Source organism: Xyrauchen texanus, chromosome 35 (assembly GCF_025860055.1).
Source record: "Xyrauchen texanus isolate HMW12.3.18 chromosome 35, RBS_HiC_50CHRs, whole genome shotgun sequence".
In the NCBI taxonomy this organism is placed as follows: Eukaryota; Metazoa; Chordata; class Actinopteri; order Cypriniformes; family Catostomidae; genus Xyrauchen; species Xyrauchen texanus.
In genome coordinates this window covers 30,609,006-30,636,802 of record NC_068310.1, presented here as the reverse complement: position 1 = coordinate 30,636,802, position 27,797 = coordinate 30,609,006, and the positions used below count along the sequence as shown (strand labels likewise).

The 27,797-nt window shown below is 38.8% G+C and overlaps 1 protein-coding gene across 2 annotated transcripts in view; it reads right to left on the bottom strand.

Annotated features, from left to right (window-relative positions):
• LOC127628850 (MICOS complex subunit mic25a-like) overlaps positions 1–27,019 on the bottom strand; it is a 91,410-nt gene extending 64,391 nt beyond the window's left edge. For both annotated transcript variants that reach the window (XM_052105788.1, XM_052105789.1), the window contains exons 1-5: positions 26,956–27,019; positions 26,760–26,872; positions 23,619–23,703; positions 23,314–23,410; positions 22,648–22,792 (exon numbers count right to left, since the gene is read on the bottom strand). In XM_052105788.1, coding sequence (XP_051961748.1) covers positions 22,648–22,792; positions 23,314–23,410; positions 23,619–23,703; positions 26,760–26,843 — 411 coding nt within the window. In that variant the 5' untranslated portion in view covers positions 26,844–26,872; positions 26,956–27,019. The remainder of the gene's footprint in view (positions 1–22,647; positions 22,793–23,313; positions 23,411–23,618; positions 23,704–26,759; positions 26,873–26,955) is intronic.
• Between the last annotated feature and the right edge of the window lie 778 nt (positions 27,020–27,797).

The following is a 27,797-nucleotide window of genomic DNA, read 5'->3' as shown; positions in this document are numbered from 1 at the left end:
ACACTTCCCCTTTAAAGCACTGTTTTATAAGCATGTATAAAGGACAACCTTTTAGTCCTTTAGAGGTGCTTTTTATAAAATGACATTGACAAAACTAAAAAGGATTGTTACCATGATACCAGCAGAACTGCAAACAACCTAAAATAGCTTCTCGAGGAACTTAAACCGTCTCGTTGACAACTCTTCGTTGAAGAACCAAGAGTCTGTTCCCTGTTGGTCTGATGACGGTACTCATCGCAAACTCTCAGATCTTTTTGATTGCCGCACACATGCTCGCGTCTGCTCAATCGTGTCTCCTAACTACACACAGCCTTGTCATTTCTTTATTTATCCTCTTTAAATTCTCGATGGTGACAAAGCCAATCTGATGGGCGTGCTGCACTTGTGTAATGCTCTGTTTGGGATCTGGAGCAAACTGATAATACTCAGGCAAGCATGAATTACACTGATAAGTCTAGAAACGAGCCCTGCTCCGAGTTGGGTTTGCCAAAAACAATAGTGTATGTGTGTGCTTGGTTATCTGTGACAGGTCATTCACATGCAAAGAAATAAAAAGACTGGAAGAATGAAGAACTGAAGATGACTAAAAACACAAATAGGGCAAATATAGGGCTTCTCATCGTGGAGTTCTTGATTACACCTAAAGTTTCAGCATATGGTTTGTTCGTTGTTGGGCTGAAACAAGAGCCATGTACCTGTTAAAAGTAAAATCGGATTTAGATGTTAAAATCTTTCACTCACAAATCATATTAGAACCCATAACTAAAACTGCTCATTTCAACTCATTACAACCGCTGGTAATGATAATCCACAATTAAATGCTCTTCCCATGTGAAAAGTGCAGATAACAGTACCACCAGACGGCTATTGATTAACCTGTGTCACACGGAAAATTGATTCAAGTTCATTGCGGATGTAACCCGATCCTCCCGATGGGTGAACATCCGTAAAGCCACCGGTCCAGATGGCATTCCGGGCCGCGTCATCAGAGCGTGCGCGAACCAACTGGCTGTTGTTTTCACAGACATTTTCAACCTGTCCCTCTCCCTGTCTGTAGTCTCCACATGCTTCAAAACGTCCACCATTGTGCCTGTACAAAAGCAATCAAAAATCACTTGTTTAAATGACTGGTGTCCTGTTGCTCTGACCCCCATCATCAGCAAATGCTTTGAGAGGCTAATCAGAGATCACATTTGCCCTGTGCTGCCCACCTCTCTGGACCCATTGCAGTTTGCCTACCGCAACAACCGCGCCACTGATGATGCCATTGCATCTACAATACACACTGCTCTCTCCCATCTGGAAAAAAGGAACACATATGTGAGAATGCTGTTTGTAGACTACAGCTCAGCATTCAACACCATAGTGCCCTCCAAGCTTGATACGAAACTCCGGGCTCTGGGCTTAAACAGCTCGCTATGCAGCTGGATCCTGGATTTCCTGTCAGGCAGACGTCAGGTGGTTAGAATGGGCAGCAACATCTCATCACTGACCCTCAACACTGGAGCCCCGCAGGGCTGTGTTCTCAGCCCACTCCTGTATTCCCTATACATACATTACTGTGTGGCAACACATAGCTCCAATGCCATCATTAAGTTTGCTGACGATACGACGGTGGTATATCTGATCACTGACAATGATGAAACAGCCTACAGAGAGAAGGTGCACACTCTGACACGCTGGTGTCAAGAGCACAACCTCTCCCTCAACGTCAGTAAGACCAAGGAGCTTGTGGTGGACTTCAGGAGAAAAGACAGAGAACACAGCCCCATCACCATTAATGGAGCACTGGTGGAGAGAGTCAGCAGCTTCAAGTTCCTCGGTGTCCACATCACTGAGGAACTCACATGGTCCGTCCACACTGAGGCCGTTGTGAAGAAGGCTCACTAGCGCCTCTTCGTCCTGAGACAGCCGAGGAAGTTTGGAATGAACCACCACACCCTCACACGGTTCTACACCAGCACTGTAGAGAGCATCCTGACTAGCTGCATCACCGCCTGGTCCGGCAATAGCACCACCCACAACCGCAAAGACCTGCAAAGGGTGTTGCGAACTGCCAGAAACATCATCGAAGGTGTGCTTCCCTCCCTCTATAACAGGCGGTGTGTGAAAAAAGCTCGGAGGATCATCAGAGACTCCAGCCACCCGAGTCATATCTCTCTCTGCTACCATCAGGCAGGCGGTATCGCAACATCAGGACCCGCACTAGCCGACTACATGACAGTTTCTTCCCCCAAGCGATCAGACTTCTGAACACTTGATCTCTCATGATCAATATACACCAGCACTGCACTGTCATAATTATATTCTCCACAATAGAACTACAGCATATATATTTTTTTTATATATACTTTTTATTTTTTATTTGTATTGTATGTGCACTCTATATTGTATGTATTGTTTACTGTACATTTTATATTAGTATTGTGTTGTGTAATTATGTGTACATTTGATATGTAAATTGTGTTGTGTAAATATGTTCTTTAATGTAAATTGGTATATGTCTCGTCACTGTCATGACTGCTATGTTGCTCAGAACTGCACACAAGACTTTCACCTACTGTTGCACTTGTGTATATGGTCGTGCGACAATAAAAGTGATTTGATTTAATTTAACTTTGAGTTTGAGGCTATGTGACAGAAACACACTATACAGTACGTAACAGTTCTGCATTCACAAATTCATCAATATGGATCTGTTGCATCCTGCAGTGTGTGTTCATACTCCGTCGTCCCCTCTAGTTTGAATGTGCTGCGTTGCCATCTGATATCCACGCAGAGCTTCCCTCTTGCTTTCCTCGTCTATTTACTCATCTTCGTTTATTTAACACATAGCTCCCGGCTATGCAATAAATTAGCACTTAATATTCAAACTCACTACTCCGAGCACGCGCTGCACTGGTTGTCTGGGGAGGAAGGAAGGGCCACTAGCTTTGCTCATGCTGCTGCCATGAATAATTTCTTTGCGTTCTTATCTGAGCCCGATCCAACCACTGTGCCTGCGAGAGCCGAAAGGCCTGAGTGGCGATGTCATTTTCGAGCCGGGTCTTGAACGTGATATTGATGACATGAGGGGAGAGAGATTAGAGCAGCTAGACAAATCTAGAGAACCTATTTGACAGAGGGTAGGGGTTTGTTCAGGAGAGACACAAGAATCAGCCCTCCCGGAATGGTCAAATGCTCACAAGGTCTAAAAATGTTATATGCCCATCTTCCTTTATTAAATGGCGTGTGAAGCTTACAGCCAGTGCTCATAATCCTGACCGCTTTCAGGGTCAACAGTCCCTAAATGATACCTTTCCCCATCATCTAGAGCAATCACTGTTGCGGTCAGCTCTTAAAATGCTCAAGGCTTCCTGCAAAAAAAAGAGCTGTGGCCTTGGGGTTATCGAATGTGGTCCAGACATATCCAAGGCAAACCAGCCTTCCATTTCATCACTTGAATTTCTGGTCTCCTTTCTAATTTTGCATTCATTAAAAGTGACAAAAATAGTAAAAAAAAAAAAACACAAATTCAGCCTCCTTCTAAAACAACTGAAGACAATGCTTAAGACAAAAATAAATCACTATTAAGAGTTGTGGATTTTGGTCTATCAGCATTTGCTTTGAGGCCATGTACTAGTGCATTGCAGGGGGTTTTCAAACTGGTGTTCAGGGACACCCAGGAGACCGCAAGGAGGTGCAAGGGGTCCGCAGAAAAAAAAGGGGAAAAAAAGTGTAAAGTTATTACGACATTATTACTGTCATTCTGCTTTCTAAAGACTGGTCAGAAATCCTGAAATTAAAGGAATAGTTCAACCGATGGAGTCCAACACTTTCAAGCTCTAAAAAAGACAACTATTACCTTTATGCTGCCTTTATGTCCTTTTTTGGGAGTTGAAGCCAAGTGTTGGAGTTATATAAATGGTAAATGGTCTGCACTACACCAATTTACCATTTTATATGGATGAAAGCACAGCATAACTCCATCAAAATATCTTTGGTTGTGTACAGCAGAAGATCAAGTCATACAAGTTTGAGACAGCAAAGGTGAGTAATTGATGAAGAGCAGTTATTTTAGGGTGAACGATTCTTTTAATCATGATAATTTATTCTATTGATGGCCATCGTTTTTAACAGTAAGAAACATTTTTTAGATAGGGATCCTTATTATGAAAAATATATTTCTTATGGCCAAGTGTTCATTTCTCCTTCCTTGTAGTGAACAACATACTATCAAGAATAGACAATTTTATTTATATAAATTCTGCACCTGCATTCCAGTCTACATCTTGATGTAATCCTTCCTCATGATCACACAGCGCGTTTTCATAAGCTGAATGGGAGGCTAAACAAAAAGTTAAAATGTAACAGGACTGCAGTATACCCATCAGACTCGTGCAAGCCATTCGCACATCACGAGCCGGCAGCGATTCACTTTCTGTTAATCGCGTGGGTAAACACACCCACTTTGCTTTAGTCAGTCTACGTGTTTCATTTGTTTCTTTTTGCTTTCAGAACAACACATCATATAATATGGAAAACACCACTATTAATCCTTTAGATTTCCAACCTAGCATACAGGTACACTAGGCATATGCCCGAAGCTTCAAAATGAATAATGGATTCATCCGAATAATATAAAAAAATATTAGTTTGACAGATTATCCAAAAAGCAGAAGGATAAAGCGACATTTTAAATAAATATATCCAAAATTACAGCAAATTTATGAATCTGTTCAGATAATATTTCTAAAACGTAAACCTTTTCAATGAAAATGTGCACATTGTGATTTCAGATCGGATGGCCGCAGTCTCGACTAATTGTGCGTGTCTGGAGTTTGTCAAGTGTAACATTAACTATGGTATGACATCATATACTCTTTCCACTTCTTGAAATGTCTTTGTAAATGTAATGTATCACCTGATTCACATGTAATGATTCCCATGTATTATTTATTGCTTAAACCTGAGCGCGATGGTAAATTCCTGACCTGAAGTGATGATTTCATGTCGGAGCTCGTCTATCCGACTCTTAAAGTTGACCACATTTAAAATTATTTTAAATTATCTAGTTAAGACTTTATTCCGAAAAAAAAGTCAAACGCTCCATAAAGTATTCATCTATTCTGAATATTCCTCCTTACGTAAAATGAAGAAACTGAAACATGCTTTTCATCATCATCTTTAAATTGTGCTAAATTTGAAAATGAGGTGTTCTTGAACTCTGGTATGGCTCTATATAAATGTAACTATTATTATTATAATTATTTTACTAAATAATGGTGTCCTATCGTAAAACATCCTGATAGACTTATGGGACTTTCACCTGTTTGTAGGCTAAATTGATTTTATTTTAATGTTTGAATTTGTATATACTATTCACTGCAAATACGTGTGCTTGACACCTTTGCCTTCAGAATAATGATGTTATACATGCACAGACAAACGAAAATTCATTTTCATGTAGATATTAATATCTGAAATACCAGGAGAAACCACAACATATTCCACATTTAATGTAGCCTACAAATTCAGCTTCATCTGTTGAGAAAAATATATATAAACTAATATTTAAAAAGTAATTGTTTATTATTATTATCATCATCATCATCATTAGGCTCTTATAATGAAAAGGCATATACAATTAATATTTTATTATTAGAAACTATAAATGTAAGAGTAATAAAGCATTTCATTTAGTTTTGACACACATCCCGATAGCCAGTGTGAGAGATTCGGGCCAGTTGCTAAACCTGTCACGAGCCCAATCAGGCTATTGCTGCATTTATCACATTAGTGCAAGCAAACAAGTGAGAGAGCACAAAAATTACACTGAGCAAACAAAGTATTGTAACCGAAGAGCGAGCGTGATTCTATTTAACTTGCAAAGATGCGCGCGTGCATACTATACTGGACGCGACAAGGCACTGTTGAGTGAGCGCATAAGAGCACAGAGCGTGCTCTCCTAGCACTGTCCTCACTCTTTTCCAATTATCTTAGCACATTTTTACTTTTAACATGTTGGTGAAAAGTATTAATCCACACACTGGAACACAACAAATCAACAGTTTATTTCTACACTGTAAACACTAAAGTTGTCATTACTGTAAAAATCAAGTTAGCTTCATTAAGTATTAACTTGAAATGTCAACTTTTGGACTCATAACTCAAATATTTAAGTTCATTGAACTTATTTTTCTTAAAAATTCATAGACTTAAGATTTGAAGTGTTAATAACTCAAACTATTGAGTACAAGACTGAGGCTACAGGGAATACCCACAATCCCTTGCTGATTAAATTATATTTCCTTAGTCAGAGGGAACAGATTGGGGAATTTAAACAATTGTTATTAAGAATTCATAGAGGTTTTAGCTCTTTTGTTGTATTATCTATGCTTTATTGCAAATAGATGTTTGGTGTTATGTCACAATTAGGGTGATCTGTGTCTCTTTGGTCACGTTGGACTCTTATCACACTATCTCAGTTCTCTTTGTGTATGTGCAGCTGAAGTGCATATATGCATTTCTGTAAATACTTATTTAATAACTGACTTAGAATCAGTTATCATCTTTATTAGAGCTGTGCTGTTGTTAGATCTATAATTGAATCAATTCAATTAAATGTACAACAGTAGAAACAACAATATTTCAATTCAAATCTACTTGCATGTATTTAACTCAACTTAAATATTTAAGTTCACTCTACTTGAAAACCCAAGTTAATTGAACTTAAATACTCAAGTTTTGGAAGACCCCATTACTCAGTAGAAATGAGGGAACGAGTTTACTCAATCGGTGAAAGACTGAATATCCATGTCTCTCCGGGCATGTCTCATCATCATCTCTCTCAGAGCAGCGTAGACTGTTTAATGTGCACGAGCTCTCGTAAATGAACAGAGTGCTAGTTTTATTCACACTGTAAAAAAAACACAAAACAAATTCTCTCTCATTAATTCGCCTTTAGAGATGAAGCACCGAATGAAACGTTATAACCTTAGTTAAAGGCCAGTTATACACGTGCCTGGAAATCACAAGCTGCTCATTATCCAAAGTGTAAACATACATTTAATTAGGTAATGTTTCAAAATGTAAACATTAATTTGACATGATACTGGTGTTTGATATGAAAAGAAGCAAAATCACTATGGCTATTAGGCTATTATTATCAGAGCTGTTCAGCTAAATATTGAAGATAAATATTTAGAACAGTCTACTTCATTTCATCCTCATAAAATACCTCTCAGGAATTCATATGTTTATTACATTCAGCCAATAACCAAATCTTTAACTTAGTGACTAAATCTATGATCATGTGTGTGAAAACACTACACATGGCCAGGGCTGGACTGGGAAGAGAAATCTGCCAGGGATTTTACATAGCAACTGGCCCAAAAGTTGTTTCAGCATTTCGGTGGCCTTTTCAGCATATTGCGGAGCTGTTTTGTAGTCCGTTCTGCACAGTGGTGGACAGTAACGAAGTAAATGTAATTCGTTACTGTACTTAAGTAGCTTTTTTGCGTATCTGTACTTTACTGAAGTATTTAAATTTGGGGAGACTTTTACTTTAACTCCACTACATTTCAAAGTCAAATATCTTACTTTTTACTCTACTACATTTTCAAAATCAGTCATTCCTTTTTATTTATGAGTGGATAAAAACGTAACTGGTCAAACGAGCCACCAATCACAGTACAGCGCGCGCTTTGTTTTGAACTTGCCTTGGCGGCATCTACTAAGCGCGAACCAGGGGTGCGTTTCCCAAAAGCATCGTTAGCCAACTATGGTAGCAAGTTCCGTCGTTATCATCATAGTTCAACGAGTCGGTGTTTCCCGAAACCATCGTTCCAACGATGCAAACGCAAACAGCATCGCAGAGTTGTGTGGTTGGAACGACAGCTCTCGACCTGTGGTTAGAAGCAGAGTTTCTTGTTATTATAACATGTGGGCTTAATAAATTATTATCTTGAGCCAAATAAGCAAGATGACATTCAGTACAATCAGTATCTTTTATTTAGAAGACATACAAATGTCCTTTATGTCTTTTAGTTTGTCAATAGATTTAAAGCACCGTTTTTGAAGAGTGCGCATGTGTGAACGTGCTCTAGTGTGTAAGAACGAGCCTATGATTGAATCTGGAAATAAAGCAAATAACTGAGAAAAATATGAGATGGTCCTCAGATGACATGTCTGTAATTTATAGCAAAACATCTAGCATTAATTCGATCGCAAAAAGATTTATTAAAAGTAGTTTTTACTCCACCACATGTGTGACATCATTAACCAACGTGGTTGAACAACCAATTTGCGACAATACGGTTTCGGGAAACAGTCGTGACTAGCAAGTTGATTTCTTCAACAGTGCATCGTACTACGGTAGTGGAGCAGCAAGTTACGTCGTTGTACGGGAAACGCACCCCAGACCCGTTAAATATGAGAGTTGCGACGGTTGCGACAGTGATCTCGCCGCCGCGCGGTCACGTGATTCGTGTAGCTCTCAATAGTTCCAAACAAATTGTGTTGCTAATGATTTTAAGCGGGGCAGAGAGCAGCAGCTATTATTGCAGCAATTATCGGTAAATATTGACGCATAATGTACATTGCTTATTATGTTGACACTAAAATGACTTGCATATAATAGCATTTTTTTCTGGGGAGTAGCAGAAACACTGCATTAATACGTTTTTGTGTTTAATTTTGGAAGGAAATTGGCTGCTCCCATAACATAGAATATATATATAAATTATATATATATATTTATATATATTCTATGTGTGTGTGTGTGTATGTATGTATATATATATGTGTGTGTGTGTGTGTGTGTGTGTGTGTGTGTGTGTGTGTGTGTGTGTGTGTGTGTATGCAGTAGGTAGTGTGTGTATATATATATATATATTTAATGGTGTTGTGCAGGTTTATGTGAATGTATCATAACATTAGGATGTTAATAATTATGACCATAGACACTCGAGAAAAATATATACAGTAAATACTGTAAATGTATTATACCTTATGGGAACAGTCCCCTTCCCTCCAAAATTAAACACACAAAAAATGTATTCAATTCAAATATATATATATACATCTGACTAATTAATGTAATTTTATTAATAGATTGGTGTGCCAAGAGTGACATTAGTCTTCATGTAGACTGAGTTAAGCAAGAGTCTTGTGACAAATTATAATAGGACATTATGGCCATAAAAAAATCATAGTATTTGGATACTTAAGTACATTTGAAGGCAAATACTTTTGTACTTTTACTCAAGTGAATGTTTAAAGGCAGCACTTCTACTTTTACTTGAGTAATATTTTACCTTGAGTATCTTTACTTTAACTCAAGTACATGGTATGTGTACTTCGTCCACCACTGGTTCTGCATAACGCGGGGCTCATTTAGCTTATCGTAGCACATTCGGCCCGTTTCGCTAAGGCCAACCCACCGGCCCGATCGGTTCTCCCGATGGACAGTCCGCCCCTGAACGGCCCCAAAGTGTGTCGGCCCACCGGGAAAATGCCCGGTATGCCAGATTACCAATCCAGCCCTGCACATGGCCAAAAGTTGCATGACATGCAGGATCATGATTATATAATAATCATCGGGTTTTGCACCAATATTTCACTGAAATGGTTCTGCTGATAACATAATTTATAATGGGAAAACAAAAAACTATTACATTTGAAAAAATTCCAAAAAAAAAAGTGGTCTCAATCTTTGGAAACATTTGACAGCCATTGACCAGTAAAAAAAGAAATGGCACTCAATGTCAAAAATGTTGCCGACCCCTGGTCTAGAGTTTCTCCTCATCACTGTTTGTTTTAGCATGCTAAATCTGGGTTGTTGTCATTACTCTAATAATGGGTAAAAGATAATATGCCGTCAACATAATGCAAAATTTTAGCCAATTATTTAATTTAGCAAACAACGTGTTGTCTTTATAATAACATGCCTCACACAGTATAAATACAAACAGATCTATGTGCAAATATCCAGCTGTCTTTATATGTTTTTGTCTTTCTCTTCCGGAAAAGAGGGACCAAAAATCTTGATTCATCTTGCTCTCTAGAATGAGAATGTCCTTCCCTTTAATAAGCACCAGCAACCATCAAGCACGCAGCAAAATCATGATTCATGGCAGTGTGGTAAATAAAGCATATTGGTTATTCGACGAAAAATGGGACAAGACCTTTGAAATGTCACAAAACATCTTATCTCAATAAGAAATATATCAACACAACAAAGAAAAATGCTTGCATTAAAAAAACAGCACACACACACACACATTGAGCCTTGGTGGTCACATGGGAAACACAGGTTTAAATCCCACATGCAATGTGTTCCAATCCCATTTCGGCTTTCAGTCCTCAAATAATTTTGTGTCTTCTCTCTAGTTTTGCTGGAAATAAAAGTAATAACTAGCAAATTCTACACAATTTCATCGTAATCAATGCCTTTTTGAAGCCAACATGAAAAAGACAAGAAAAACATTCTGACACAAAGATGCTTAGCTGTGATGCACTGAAAAAAAAAACCCTCTGACAGAGTAATAAGTAAACACTTACAAACACAGAGACAACACAAGACATAATCCTGCACCTAATTCCCTCTTATCCCAATCTCCTGCTCAAACAGTGATGCTAGAACGGAAAGAGGGGAGCAATGAGTACGGATAACATCTATGCACTCCACCTGCCCGCCGTGGGCCCTGCTGGCAATTACCTGAGCTCTGGCCTGGCGTTAGCTCACAGAGCACAGGAGTCTTAATGGCTTTGCATGCAGGAAGATGTCAGGCCTGAGATTACAATTACTGATACCTGCTACCACACCAGCTCTCTTTCTCTCTCTCTCTCTCTCCTACAGCAGATTTCTCACACTGAGCTCCTCTGATAAACTACATGGCAAGAAGAGATGAAGAGGAAGTAAATAAATGTACAAATGGTTAAGAAGGTGGAGGTCTGGGGGCCTGGGTATCTCAGCGAGTAAAGACGCTGACTACCACCCCAGGAGTCTTGCGTTCGAATCCAGGGCATGCTGAGTGAATACAGCCAGGTCTCCTAAGCAACCAAATTGGCCCAGTTGCTAGGGAGGGTTGAGTCACATGGGGTAACCTCCTCGTGGTCGCTATAATGTGGTTCTCGCTCTCAGTGGGGAGCGTGGAGAGTTGTGCGCGGATGCTGCAGAGAATAGCGTGAATCCTCCACACGCGCTATGTCTCTGCGGTAACGCAATCAAGCCACATGATAAGATGCGCGGATTGACAGTCTCAGATGCGGAGGCAACTGAGATTCGTCCTCCGGCACCCGGATTGAGACGAGTCACAATGCCACCACGAGGACTTAAAAAGCACATTGGGAATAGGGCATTCCAAAATGGGGAGAAAAGGAGAGAAAATAAAAAAAATAGGAAGGTGGAGGTCTATGCTTATTGTGATCATGTTTAGGAAGAGAAATGTTGATGCTCGGAATAAAGCTCAAGAATTTAAAACCCCATTCATTTTCTTTATAAGCGAATTGATTTTTAAGGGTCACTTATAAACCTTTAAAGACATACCTACTGTGAGTTCAGAGTTTGTTAAAGGGTTAGTTTACCAAAAAAAATTTATTCTCTCATGATTTACTTACCTTTAAGCCATCATCAATGTGTATGACTTTCCTTCTTCAGCAGAACTGAAGATTTTAATAAGCAGACTTCAGCTCTGTTGGTCCTTATAAAGTAAGTAAATGGGTGCCATCAGGCTGCTGGCTGTTTGGAATTTTGGTGCCAGAAAAAGGCAGATTTAAGCAGCATAAATGTGATCCACACAACTCCTGTTGATCAATTAATGTCTTCTGAAGCAGATAAATAGGTTAGTGTAAGAAACAAAATTATAATTAAAGCTTTTTTTAACTTTAAATCATTGCTTCCAGTGCTTAGATGCGGTTTGAAATGAACTAACTCTTGCATTCCTCTGTTGTGTACAAATCATGGTCTTCCGACTCCTCGTGTGAACACAACATTGCGCTTATGTCATTGATGCATCAACTGTTGGCAGGAAGTGATTTTTTTAAGCTAATTAAGTTTGAATTATTGATTTATGATTACACAAACTTATTGATTTGCTTCAGAACACATTACTTGATCAACAGGAGTCGTGAGGATGCCTTTTGGACCATCAAACAGCCAGCAGACTGATGGCACCCATTTACATTCATTGTAAGGACCAACTGAGCTGAAATCTGCTTATAAAATCTTCACTTCAGTTCTGCTGAAGCAAGAGAGTCATACACATCTGGGATGGCTTAAAAGTAAGTAAATCATGAGAGGATATTAATTTTTGGGTGAACTAACCCTTTAATCAGAGGTTTATGTGTCTGTTGAAGCCATCAGTCCACATTATTTAAGAATCATGTTTAATAGCAGGACTTTCTGGGAAAAAAACTACATTGTTCATGCATGGGCGGAGTTAAGGGGAGGCTAGGGGTGGTCGTGGCCACCATGGACTGAAGCATGGTCACCCTACTCGCAATTGCCGTTTTGGTAATTTTTTTGTCTTTTTCTATTTATTTGTTTGGCATACTAACAATAAAATAAAATAAAAACATTATTTGAATGCCTCACCTTTTCAATAACATACAATTAATGTGAAAAAATAAAAGTAAAGCAAATATACAGTATAAACAAAAATAATAAAATAAAAAGATTTGCACCAAAATTCTAGTACTATTTTTTCCAAATTACATAATTTGCAATGCTTCATGGGATTTTAGTTTATTGCGAGACAAAAGCCCCCCACCCCCCAAATTAAAACTCTCAGAATGATAAAAGCACGCATTTACACCAGCAGACCGAAAGAATAAACGCTTGACAGCTGGAAGCCTGTCTTGCCATTCCATTTAGATATTTCCTCACTTTGAGAGAAAGAACTTAAACAAAAAGAACAAAAAACATTGACTATTACAAATCAGGCTGAATTAAAATACTGTAACAATAAACCCCACTGACATATTTCACAATACGAATTAGCGCTGAAAATTTATGGAGACTTGATGGGGCGTTATCTTGAGAATTGCTTGAAAGGCAATGGCATTGTCTTAAAGAGCTATTCTGCCATCTAGTGTCTAACAAGAGGATTTACACTGTTATTTTACATACATTTTGTTGTCTTCAAAAAAAGGAAGCCAAAATGCACAAGAATCATGTGAATACAACAAGAAAGTATTTGTAAAAAGCTGAACTACAGAACAGTCAGACTTCTATATCATTGTGAATTTTGTTGATGACTAAAATAGACTAAATCTGAATAAGTCCCTAAACGACAGTGCTGATTATAATGAACTATGCTCACCGGAAGCTCTACACCGCCATCACTCCATTCACATGCAGATGTTAAGCTCTATTTAATGATGTAACAACATTGGCACGCACACTCAAAAATCAGATATGAAAAAAATCATTCATCTGACATAAAATCAGATACGAGAGGCTGGAGGAAGACCAGAGCCCGTATCGTGGAGAGATAAGCCAGGCACAGGAGCACTCAGATTATTTTAGCATATCTCATGCATAAGTAACATCTGAGCTCAAGGAGCGGGCGGGCAGCTCGGCGGCAAATGTGTAGCACTGTTAATGAGACAAGCTTTTTAATGGAACTGTGGAAAGAGAGTGCCAAATGCAAATGCAACTTATCACCTCTCCTCGCCAGCAGGCCAGAGAACGGCATAAATGCATTTAAAGCCAAAAAAAATTACCCACAACCCCCATCTCTATCCCTTTGTCTCTGTTATTTTTTATTCATCTTGTGAAGGCTTGTACTGTACAGTGGGATCTCATGGAGGGCATCTGCACAGGCATTGACAGATGGAGAAATGCAGGAAGGCAGGAGATGAACAGAGTGTGAATGGTGCATTTCACAGGATGACTGTTACAGTAGCCAAAGTGAGAGAGCAAGGGGCGGGGGTGACACAATATTGCATTTTAATATATTCTTACAGTGCTCTTTCTGTAAGACAGTGTCTTAAGCAATTATCATACCAGATAGTAATGAATGGAAAACTGCAACAAAAGCATTAGAGTGGAAGTCTATGGAGTGCAAGTGTGCTGCACACTTTTTTAGTCGTCTTGGTTCCATTCTTTTCCCATTCATTTTTTTCCATAGGGATTTCCGGAAATTCTTCATAAGCCGAGTTATAAGCCACAAACCAACCAGTTCTAAGGTGAATCACAACGTTGCAAACTTTTTAAGCAAAAAAGTATTTGAAAACTTGGACAAAAAGACATGGGTGGAAGACTGTGTACGGTACTTAAAGGAATAGTTCACCGAAAAATCTAATTGTTCTCAACATTTACTCACCCGCATGCAATCCCAGATGTGTAGGTCTCTCTTTCTTCTGCTGAACACAAAGATTTTTTGAAGAATATTTCAGTTGTGTAGGTCCTCACAATGCAAGCGAATGGTTGCCAGAACTTTGAAGCTCCAAAAAGCACAAAATGACAGCATAAATGTAATCCATACGACTCCTGTGGTTAAACCCACATCTTAAGTGAAATGATGGGAGTGGATGAGAAAACGATCAATATTTAAGTCCTTTTTTTACAATAAATTCTCCCCCCTGCCCAGTAAGTGCCGTTATACAGAAAGAATGCAAATCGCCAAAAAATAAATAAAAGAAGCAGAATGTGAAAGAGACAGATAGTAAAACAGGACCTACTGATAAGTATATTCATCTTAATATTGCTCCGTTTCTCACCTTCAAAAATCATATCGCTTCTGAAGACATGAATTAAACCCCTGCAGTATTTATGTGCTTTTGGAGCTTTAAAGGTTTGGTACCCATTTACTTGCATTGTATGGATCTACTGAGCTGAAATATTCTTCTAAAAATCTTTGTTTGTGTTCAGTAGGGCTGGGCGATATGGCCAAAATTGTTATCATGATAATCTTTTTCATATTTCATATTATTTCAAAGTTGACGGAAGAAAAGAAGAAAAAATAAATTCTAAACAGTCAAAATAGTCTCTACAAAACTGCACAGGGGGTCCAGAGATGGCCAAAGCAGTGGGGTCTGAGGGATCTTTTACCAAAATATTAAAACATGTTATAGTTTATCAATTGAAAATGAATGTTAAAAGATCCTCTGTTTGTTCTGAAGCATAGTGACAGCAGTCCAGTTTTTGTTGGAATATTTTGACATTAAAATTACATTTTTTTTATATTTCTTTAGATTCAGATACCCAAGTATGGGGCATAGAAGCACTTGTGACTGTGGAATGATGCTGAATTTGGGTTCAGGGGTGTTCCGAGAGAAAATTTAGAAAACATAAAAAAAATAAAAAAAAAACATTTGTATATTTTCATTAAAGTGAGAGACTAGTCTACCAACTAGTAATTTTAGTCTTTCCTTATCCATTCCAGACATCTAATTAATTTTCACAAAATTAGAACAGAAATCGATTTGTTTATTATTAAAGGCTTGTAACATGCTGATTAATAAAGATACATTAAGAAGGGGAAAATGTTATGGTCTAAAAGGTGCTTTGAAACCACGTTAACTCATGTGGCGCTTCATGTATACACACATGCAGGGAAAAGAGGCAACGCGTGCGGAGCGGGACAGGGCAGAAATGATGCATGTTTGGTGCTAGAGAACAATATTCAAGATTACAGCACAGAAAGATTAGAGCTGTTGTCCACATCACTGTTGTTCTTTCGCACTCTTCACTAGAGACGATGAGAGGGCACAACCGTTGTCATAAAGTCTTGCGATGCGGATGGAATCAATCCGGTGTCCGATGTGACCTAATCTTTAGCAAGGCTGCTAGCATTAGCAAGTTCATCCAGTCTGACCCTACGTTACTACTGGCACATTGTGAGCGAAGCGGAGTGTGTTTTAAATTCATTCCTATGAAAGCCGAGCGTCATGCTCGCAAGGTGGATCGTAGGATTGGCAGTGGTGCAGAGCAAGCTCTCTCCTTGCGCTGTGAGCGCCTTTGAGCAGATTTCGTCCGCCCCAGTGGAAACGCAGCCTGAGAAAGCCGAACTGCTTGTGTTTTAGCGACACGCACTAAATATCGAAAATTCCTCAAAAGCTTATCATGGATTTATATCGATATTGTTTTATCGCCCAGCCCTAGTGTTCAGCAGATTAAAGAAAATCATACACATCTGGGATGGCATGATGGTGAGTAAATTAAAGAATTTTCATTATTGGGTGAATTATTCCTTTAAACTACAATCCCATGAAGCATTGTAAAAAATTTTTATTGAATTAAAAATTATGGAAAAATATAAAACTATTAAAATGAGGTATCCAAGCCACATCAACTACTTACTGGGGTACCTTAGGGATCAGTGCTTGGGCCACTTCTCTTCTATATATACACAACATCACTGGGACCCATCATTCAGGCACATGGTTTTTCATACCACCGTTACGCCGATGACACACAACTCTACTTGTCTTTCCAGGCTAACGACACCACCGTGACTGCTCGAATCTCTGCCTGCCTGGCACACATCTCGGCCTGGATGAAGGAAAACCACAAGCAACTCAATCCAGCCAAAACCGAACTCCTGGTCTTTCCAGCCAACCCTGCTGTTGAACACAATATCACCATGCAACTGGGTTCGACTACAATAACACCTTCAAAAATGATCAGAAATCTAGGGGTAACCATTGATAACAAACTAAATTTTCATGTAGTTGTACAAGATCATGTAGATGTACACTCTACAACATCAGGAAGAGAAGACCCTTCTTATCTGAACATGCCACACAACTTCTTGTTCAGTCACTTGTCATAACTAGACTGGACTACTGCAATGCTCTCATTGCAGGCCTCCATGCATGTGCAATTAAACCTCTGCAAATGATCCAGAATGCAGCAGCACGTCTGGTCTTTAATGAACCAAAGAGAGCACGTTACACCACTCCTTGTCTCTCTCCACTGGCTAGTGGATGATGCACAATAAAATTAAAGGCTCTGATGCTGGCATACAGAACAGTCACTGGGTCTGCTCCAACATACGTAAAATCATTTCTGCAGAGCTACACACTCACTAGAAGCCTGCGTTCGGCTAAGGAACGTCGCCTTGTTGTACCAACACAAAGAGGCACCAAAACACTTTCTTGGACTTTCAGCTTCATCATACCACGTTGGTGGAATGACTTCCCCAACTCCATCCGTGAAGCGGATGTTTATGTTTATGAATACTATTCTGATGCTAGTGAAACTTTGTAATATGGCACTTTTGTACCACTGTCTCCTTAAGATGATTTGCTTATGTTTTCCTCTTTTGTAAGTCGCTTTGGATAAAAGCTCCTGCCAAATGAATAAATGTAAATGTAAAAGTTAATTTAAAGTTAAATATACTGGAATCAATTAATGAAAATTGCAAAATGTTCACATGTATGTGTCTTTTGCTGTGCGTCATAAGAGTGGGTGGTCACTGCAGAGCTATTTTTCTGCAATTTATTTGGCCAGATTCTCTGATTGGCGGATTTACCCCCACAGGATCATGGGTTGTGTAGTTTTCCACCATGAATTCCACTATTAAATACGATTATTTTTCAAAATGAAGAACCAACGCAGTCTGATGTCTTCAGCAGAAGTTTATACAGTATCATTGATTAACAACAGAAGGTCTGTCTTTAATGGCTAATATTACCATTGATAATCCCTTCCCTCAATGCCCTAATGAAAAAAGTAAATGGGATTTTTATATGCGCACCAAAAGAAAATAAATATTAGTTAGGCTGAACAAAAACGTAACTCTCATGGGGACAAAATTGAATTCCCTGTTTAAATGGGTCCATAGGAATCTACTGTTTGGATTGAAAGCCTTGTTCACACCGAATCTTATCTCAAAGCGTGAACAGGCTTTATCTTATCAAAATGCAAAACTATTCATAGCAAGAGGGAACAAAAATGGAATTGGGTTAAAAAAAAAAACTTGCTCTGTCATTAGACAATTTCTCATTGGTAGTGTGGATAGGTGCAAAAAAAAAAAAAAAAAAAAAAAATCCATTTAAGGTTATTTACATTTACATTTACATTTATGCATTTGGCAAGACCCTTTTATCCAAAGCGACTTACAGTGCACTTATTACAGGGACAATACCACCGGAGCAACCTGGAGTTAAGTGCCTTGCTCAAGGACACAATGGTGGTGGCTGTGGGGTTCGAACCAGCGAACTATTTTGCGTTACGTATTTGATAGCGGAGTCTCATCTTTGATTATTCTTAACCTACATTCTTTACAAGAGTACAACATTTTAACTTTACATACACTCAAATTTGTAAAGGGATAATCAAAGTTGAGACTCCACAAGCAAATACTTAACGCAAATAACTTTAAAATAAAAATGTATCCAGCAAAGCACCCCCACAACATGATGCTGCCACCCCCATGCTTCATGGTTAGGATGGTGTTCTTCAGCTTGCAAGCCTCACTCTTTTTCTCCAAACATAACGATGGTCATTATGGACAAACAGTAAAAATTATTTCATCAGACCAAAGGAAATTTCTCCAAAAAGTAAGGTCCCCATGTGCACTTGCAAACTGTAGTCTGGATTTTTATGGTGGTTTTAGAGCAGTGGCTTCTTCCTTGTTGAGCAGCCTTTCAGGTTATGTTGCTATAGAACTCGTTTTACTGTGGATATATTGTATATACATGCATCTACCGGTTTCCTCCAGCATCTTCATAAGGCTGTTGTTCTGGGATTGATTTGCACTTTTCACACAAAACTATGTTCATCAATAGGAGACCGATTGAGTCTTCCTGAGTGGTATGATGTGTGGTCCCATGGTGTTTATAATGGAGAACTATTGTTTGTACAGATGAATGTGGTACCTTCATGCCTTTAGAAATTGCTTCAAAGGATGAACTAGACTTGTGGAAGTCCAAAAATTTTTCAGAGGTCTTGGCTGATTTCTTTTAATTTTACCATGATGTCAACAAAGAGGTATTGTGTTTGAAAGTAGGCCTTAAAATACATCCACATGTACACCAATTCTGTACACCTCCTGTGAGAAGTTAATTGGCAAATTTTCTAAAGGGTTGACATAATTTCTGGAATTTTCCATGCTGCTTAAAGGCACAGTTTACCTAGTGTACTTAAACTTCTGACCCTCAGGAATTGTGATAAAGTCAATTAAATGTGAAGCAATCTGTCTGTTAACAACTGTTGGAAAAATGACTTGTGTCATGCACAAAGTAGATAAGTTTGCTTATATGAAATCTGTGGAGTGGTTAAAAATGTGTTTTAATGACTTCAACCTGAGTGACTGTAAACTTCTGACTTCAACTGTAATATTTCCTATTCACTTTTTATTTGTATTCTATTTTGTATTATTATCTCTGTCTTGTTGTTGTATTGTTTGTGCACTGGAAGCTTCTGTCACCAAGTGCATAATTGGCAATAAAGCTGATTCTGATTCTAGACAGGCTCAAAAAAGCAAGAATGGCATGCAAGCCCACCCACAACACACCTGGAATAGTCTTGGCAAATGCAAGGTGATTTATCTTGTACTTACAAATAAAACTGAGCAAACAGGATCTATGTGCATGCCAAAAAAACATTCAGACACAGTTCATCTCCACTTCTGAACAATAAACCAAGTAAGATGTGTATTTGCAAAATCTGGGTCGTGAAGCAAAACCAGACGAGAATCGCATGGTATGATAGATAACACATCAGTACAGAAATCCACACAAACCGACCAACCTAAGGGCTTAGGTGACATCTAGGCATGTTCACACATCTGCTAATAAGATACTAAGTTTGGACAAGAGAAATATTCAGGGATTGATAATTACCATAATTACCTTTACAACCTTCCTCCACACACACACATTGCACACTCTTCAAATCTTCAGCCCAAGGGATGCTTTTCTATTAAGTGTCCAGTACATGTCAGAGGTCATATAAGACAACATGTCCCTTATGGTCCTCAGGCATGGACTATCAAGTACAACATCACACTCACAAAATTGTCCAATTCCCTGTCTAAGAAAAGACGACATGTGCAAGGTTTAACTCTTATCAGGGTCCCAAGAACGAATGGACTCAATCCCTTAAGGATCAATCCCCTGAGTTATCGGAGTTAGCGTAGACTTTGTCAGTTCGAACCAGTCTGGCCATTCTCGGTTGACCTCTCTCATCAACGAGGCATTTCCATCTACAGAACTGTCGCTCACTGGATGTTTTTTGTTTTCGACGCCATTCTAAGTAAATTCTAGAGACTGTTGTATGTGAATATCCCAGGAGATCAGCAGTTATAGAAATACTCAAACCAGCCCGTCTGGCACAAACAATCATGTCATGGTCAAAATCACTGAGATCAAATTTTTCCGCATTCTGATGGTTGATATGAACATTAACTGAAGCTCCTGACCCATATCTGAATGATTTTATGCACTGCACTGCTGCCACACGATTGGCTGATTAAATAATTGCATGGAAGGTTGTTGGTGCCAAACAGACTGGTTTGAGTATTTCTCTAACTGCTGATCTCCTGGGATTTTCACACACAACAGTCTCTAGAATTTACTCCAAATGGTGCCAAAAACAAAAAACATCCAGTGAGGGACAGTTCTGTTGATGAGAGAGGTTATCAGAGAATGGCCAGAATGGTTCGAACTGACAAAGTCTACATTAACTCAGATAACCGCTCTGTACAACTGTGGTGAAAAGAATATAATCTCAGCTACGCTATTAAGAGATGCGTATTGGCACCATTTTGCAGGAGGGGAACCGGTTCTCAGTTCCAAATCCTATTCCTGGATATGTATTCAACAACCTGCTACATGTCCAACAGAGAATAAACCTGTTGAACCTAGAGTGCTGTGAAAAAGTATTTCCTGTTTTTATGTGTATCTCATACTAAATTGTTTCAAAAATGCAAAAACAAAATCGAACATAAAACAAAGGCAATCTGCGTGAATACAAAATACAGTTTTTAAAAAATTTACCAACTGCGTCTGTGTGAAAAAGTATTTGTCCCCCTAGTTACTAAATCCCCAACTCTATGAAACTGCATTCATAATGGGTTTAGCTGGACTAGCCACACCCAGGCCTGATTACTGCCAGCCCTGTTCAATCAAATCAACACCTCAATAGAAATTTTCAGCTGCATGAATTTGACTAAAAGGTTTCACCCAGTAGAACACTATGCCAAGGTCTAAAGAAATTCCAGAAATGATGAGGAAAAAGGTGATTGAAATACATCAGTCTGGGAAGGGTTAGAAAGCTATTTCAAAGGCTCTAGGACTCCAAAGAACTACAGGGAGGGTCATTATCTCCAAATGGAGAAAACTTGGCACAGTAGTGAACCTTCCCAGAAGTGGCCAATCTTCCAAAATTCCTCCAAGAGCACAGCTATGACTCATCCAGGAAATCACAAAAAAGCCACGGACAACATCCAAGGAACTGTCGGTCTCTCTCGCATAAATAAAGGTCACTGTTTATGACTCCACTTTCAAAAAGACACTTGGCAAAAATGCCATCCATGGAAGAGTGGTGAGGCGAAAACCAATACTAGCCCAGAGGAACATTAAGGCTCATCTGAATTTTGCCAAAACAATCTTTGAGGATTCTCATACTCCCTTTTGAGAGAATGTTCTGTGGACCGATGAGTCAAAAGTTGAACAGTTTGGAAGACAGGGGTCCCGTTACATTTGGCGTAAACCAAACACCGATTTCTACAAAAAGAACATCACACCTATGGTCAATCATGGTGGTGGTAGTGTAATGGTGTGGGGATGCTTTGCTGCTTCAGGGCGACTTGCGATAATTGAGGAAAATGTGAATTCTGCTACCAGCAAGACAATGATCCAAAGCATAGGAGTAAGTCCACCTCTGAATGGTTCAAAAGAAGCAAAAACGTTTGGGAGTGACCTAGCCAAAGTCCTGATTTGAACCCAATTTAGATGCTGTGGCAGGACCTTAAATGGGCACTTAATGCTAAAAACCCCACCAATGTGGCTGAACTAAAGAAGATCTGTAAAGAAGAGTGTGTCAAAATTCCACCACAGCATTGCGAAAGACTGACCTCCAATTATCGGAAGCATTTGGTTGCAGTTGTTGCTGCTGCTAAAGGTGGCACAACCAGGTATTAAGTTTAAGGGGGCAGTTCGTTTTTCACATAGGTGTTGGATACATTTTTTGCTTCAATAAAAAAATATGTATATTTGAAAACTGTATTTTGTGTTTACTCAGATTGTCGAAGGGGGCAAATTCTTGTAAGGGATAGTCAGTCAGTCATTATAATTACTGCAAAATAAACCCTAATCAGGGTGATCAGGTCCCCAAACTCCCTGAATAGCACCGCAGACAGTAATACCATTGTACTGGCAAATATTTGCATGGTACTCCAATTTACTTTAAAGGAAACCATGATTTATGTCCAAAACACATATTACCATTGGTTATTGTTATTACAATGTAAAAACATGATAGTACCATGGTGCTTTAATGTTTGTAAATTCATCATAAAAAGCTTCACAACTGAACAACGTGTGATTACTTGTTGAGTGACGTCACAATAATTTGTCTGATATCTACCTCTACATCACCAAGCAATGACAGACAAAACAAAATGCTGCTCAACACAGGGTGCAGTTGAGTCAGAATGCATTTGAATGTGTCGTTATACTTGTGTACTCAAGTGCTGTGCTGAAGTATCTCACCAGCTGTTTGGCTTTCTCAAACTCCTGCCGCGTCTGCACTCTCTCTCTCTGCACTGCTCGTGTGATGTCCTGCCGTGCTGCCTCTCTCTCTTTCTGTGCAATGCGAGACAGCTCCTCTTGTATAATGGCCTGCTGCTGCTCATACCTGTGCAAACACACACACATACTCTATTATTTACCTGCCATGTGCCAAGCCATAATTCAACAACTGCAGTTCTGAATCTGACCACTAAGTGGTAGTGTTTTGTCCTTGTTCTAATGTTTGCTTTGACTACATGACTCATCCTTGAATGGCATCCAGGAGCAACAGTATTTTGAGCTTGTGTCATTATGCACATCTGATTAATATATTCTCAGATAATAAGCATCAAAATGAAGTGTTTGGAAATCTACTTTACACCCATGCAACATGGGTTTATTTAGCATAAAGAGTCATGTTAGGTGAGCCATATGGGTCTTGTTTGTTTTTGGAATAACACGAATGCCATCTTACTGATTTGGTCAGTTTAATTGAGCCAGCTCGATGGGACACAGAGTTCTGTCCAGAGTGTTGCAAGATGTTGAGATATAAACAGTTTTTCAGTCCAAACTCCTGACACAAAATGTAACGGTGGCTGATTGGAAACATTTGGTTGCTCTTTCTTGTAATGTACAAGGCAATAGTACCTCTTCCTTAGCTCCTCTTTAGTGTCAGGAAAAGTGGTCCTGGTCTGAGTTTTTGGAGGTGAAGTTTCAGATGTGCTGGAAGGTTGAGTCTGCTGTCCTGCAAGATCATTGAAAAATGTAAATGATTATAACAAACCTGCATTAAATCATAAATATCCCACTGTATTTCTTGAACATGGACACCTTTCATTTTAGGCCACATATATTACACTTCAGCACTTTCTATAATAAACATACAGTATAAAGTATACTCTACTACCCTAATAACTGACATGAGATAATTTGATGCAAATTTTATGTTATACCTTGGTTTTCTTTATTATTGAATGGCTGACTTGGTTCAGGGGTTTGACCAGCATTTCTCATGCGCTGTAGAACATCTTCAGATAGCTGAGGACAAAAAAAAGAGGTGAGGTTTACACAGAAGTCCTTAAGGCTATACTTTAATGCTGCCTTCACATGACTTTGAATTATCCAACTTCCCACTGACAAAGTCATAATTACCAGCATGTCACATGTCAAATGCTTTGTTGTCGGATGGATAAAGCAATATGTAGAATACACAAAATGTATTGGTTCTCAACCAAGACTCACTCTTCAAACCCCCCAAACTACAACTTAAAGGGATAGTTCACTGAGGAACCCCGTCTCTGAGGATTGTACTTCACCATGGCTCATGACAGGAGTTGGACAGGAGAAGAGAAGAGGCACACAATTAATAAGCTAAGTTTGGGTAGCGGGGAAATGAGGCCAGTGTTGGGTAAGCTACTCTAAATAAGTCATTAATTCCTAACTACTAATTACATCTTCTACAGTGTAATTAGATTACTGTACTAATTACTCTGTCTGAAAAGTAGTTGCATTACGTTTTACTACTTATTTTCTAAAACGCATATCAACCTCGACCAGATGAACAGTTTCATGTATATCCTTGTACTGTTCTTTTAATTCTTTCAAATAAATCATTTAAAATCAAATAAATTATTCTTGAACTGGCCAAAGAATTGAAGGGGGCCACGTTAAATTAGAAAACATATATTTTCACATTAGACGTTAAATTTTGATTTTAAATTCACTATTGTCTTATATTGAATTGTTCTATATTCTGCACAGTATTTAATGCAATCACAACAGAAGTAACTAATTAAATTACTAAAAAATGAAGAGTAATCCCTTATTAAAAAAAAGTAATTTAATTACAGTAATACATTACTTAGTAATGCATTACACCCAGCACTGAATGAGGCACACCTGATTTGTGTTCAGCCTCATCAGCTGCTGCCAAATAAACACAGAGCCCGCCTCTTCTTGGGGAGCTGGCATCTATTCTCCCTGTGTGCCCACTGGCATTCTCGCAGACCCAGGTGCAGAGCGTGGTGGGTTCGGCCGAGTTAGCTGAGTAGCTGGACCAACACCTCAGACCACAAGTTAGATGCGACGTCAGAGAGGTCAGCGTGAATTGCGGCCGACAGGCTAGAGACCGGGACGCCTTCCCCTCTCAACTTCCGCAGGCATGGGGAGACAGGCTGCCAAGGATGCCGCCACCCCATGTGCCTTCGATCAAGGAGGGGAGTTTCATGGAGTCTTTCTTTTGCTCACCCTGCCACATTCAACCAAAAAAATTCACTGATCATTTACTCACCCTCATGCCATCCCAGATATGTATGACTTTCTTTCTTTAGCAGAACACATACAAAAATTTGAAGAATATCTCAGCTCTGTATGTCCGTAAAAGCAATATAATAGGTGTGGGTGAGAAAAGGATAAAGATTTAAGTCCTTTTTTACACTAAATCTTTACTTTAACTTTCACTTTCAGATATACCTCATGTGACTTTCAGATGTAAAAGTGAAAGTGGAGATGTAGAGTTTAAAAAAAGGACATACATTTTTATCTGTTTCTCACCCACATCTATTGCTTCTGAAGATCTGGATTCTTATAGATTTCTTTTATGTTTCCTTTAGGTGATTTTTGGAGCTACAAATGTCTGATCACCATCACTTGCATTGTACGGAAAAAGAAATTTACAAATCTTCATTTGTGATCTGCTGAAGAAAGAAAGTCATACACATCTGGGGATGGCATGAGGGTGAGTAAATTAATTTCATTTTTGGGTGAACCATCCCTTTAACAGAAATTATTCTGTTAAATTATTCTGGGGGGATTTGTGGGGTGCACGGTGCGAAGGCGCGGTGAGACAGTGCGAGCTCGTGGCCAAGTAAGGGCAGCTGATGGAGTTTCTGGTCCCCCCCCCCAGGGTATGATGGTGCCCTGCTAGAGAGTTGGTGCCCTACGCAGACTGCATAATATTCACGTTGTCCCAATGCAAATGGATTAAGTAAAGCTGACAGGACACTTTTGTTTTATTAATTTCAGTTCCCTTGGTTACATGAATTTATTGAGTAATTTGAAATGTTTTTTCAGTGCAGATAAGGTTAGTAAGTGGTTATGCCACTAAAAGCATGTTAACAAATATAATCTTCACGTCTTGTGGTTATACATTTCAAACAGTGAGTATTTTAATATTTATTAACTTGCCCCGTTCACCTCTACTGTAAACGCCTTACTGCAACATTGATTTTCGCCACTTCTTTATTTTCTAAAGGGATGAGTCTAAATAATTTTTGTGGCAACCAACGTTATGCCACAAACGCTGTCGATTAAGTTCAACTTGTATAGAAACTGCAATATTTCTTTAAATGTTATTATGATGTCAAGGGTCCAGTCAGGCAGCTTACCCAAGATTAACATACAGAGGGTTTACACACCCAGGGCCATAGCTAGTGGGGTGAAAGGTGGCAATGATTCCAGGGGGGGCCCACAACAAATTCAATACTGTATTATTTTAATAGGAAAGGGGCCCAGAGCATTATATAGTCAGGGGGCCCAGAATTTTCTGCTACCGCCCTGTACACACCTGTCCAGTCTCAATTAAACTTCTGCGCACCTGAGTGGCCACTGGACTTGTTGCATCATCATTATGATGATAACATTAAAGTTAAGTACAAAACAATTTTTTTAAAATTTAATAAAAAGTTTAAAATACAGTAAAGAGTTTCTCACACCCCGAGGAGTTCACTGTCATAAACTACAACGCACCAGTCAATCATGTGGGGACTGCAGGAGCAAAAACTCAAGAGTTTGAATGAACATGCAAAAACTGTGAGCTTAAATACTAAATAATAATTATAATAATAATAATAATAATAATAATAATAATAAACGAGAGCATAATTAATGACAGCAAATGCAATTTTCGCCACTTTGCCCGTTTGTCCAGCCTCACCTCGCCTAGTTCATTTAAGGGCAGTTGGTAAACTTGGATGCGATATATAAGCGACAAAATCCTCCATTTAAAAATGTAATCGTACATTACCAGTATAATCTTTCCCACATAATGTATGTGTGTAGTAAATGCAGAATCAATACCACAGAAACAGCATTACCTTCACTCCACGCAGAATCCTCACCCTATCGTCCTCATCTAGGCCGAAAGAGACTCTCCTGCTCGTGCTCTCTCCGGAACCCATAGCTTTTTATTACCACTCTTTTAATGAATCTTAAATGAGAGAAAAACAGTTTTGGAATGATCACAAACTATCCCCTACATTCGGCGGTATGTTTGACAGATTTACATCTTACCGTGTCGAAGTGACAGTCTGTAAAGGAACAGTATCCTGTAATATGACTGGAGGTTGGCACTGCTATGAGCCAATAGAATTTAAGTATATAAAAGCGAGTGGCTCGAAGGCTTCTGGGAATTGTAGTCCTAAAGGCGTCGATTGAAATACATATTTTGAAGGTGCACTCAGTAACGTTTTTTTTTTTGTGTGTGTGTGTCTTCTTGGACTTGGACATCTTGGCCATTGTAGAAATTAATTATTCGCATTCAGCCATGGTAAACTTAATCCAAGTGAGTGAAAGTGTTCAATAATAAGATGCTTAATGAGATTAAGGGAGTAGTATACAGATGGTCATGTGATTCTAAAATGGCAGCCCCCATGAGGGGGCCACTGTTCCATGTAGAATGAAACAGCTTTTACAAGGTTAATGATATGACTTGATTCCTCATCTCATTTGAGTGGTCAGGATTTTATACAGTAGTTTAAAAATTACAATTCATTTCTTTAGGAGTAAAACTTTTTTAATGGGGAAAAAATTACTGAGTGCACCTTTAAATAATAGCAATTGTTGTATTTATTTATTTGCTTCAGTGTAAAATAAATTAATAGTAATTTTGAAACATATGTACAAAATCATGACCACTGACATGCAATAAGGACCCCAGTCAAATCAGTAACCTTATAAAACTTTTATTCTACATGAAGATGGTACACATGACCAGCTGAATACTACTCGCTTAATCTCAGTTATCGTCTTGGTATTGGACACTTTCACTCAATGATTAAATTAATCATGGCTGACTGTGAATAGTACATTTCTACAATGACACTGCTAATAGAAGAATATTGTGTTTGAATGAT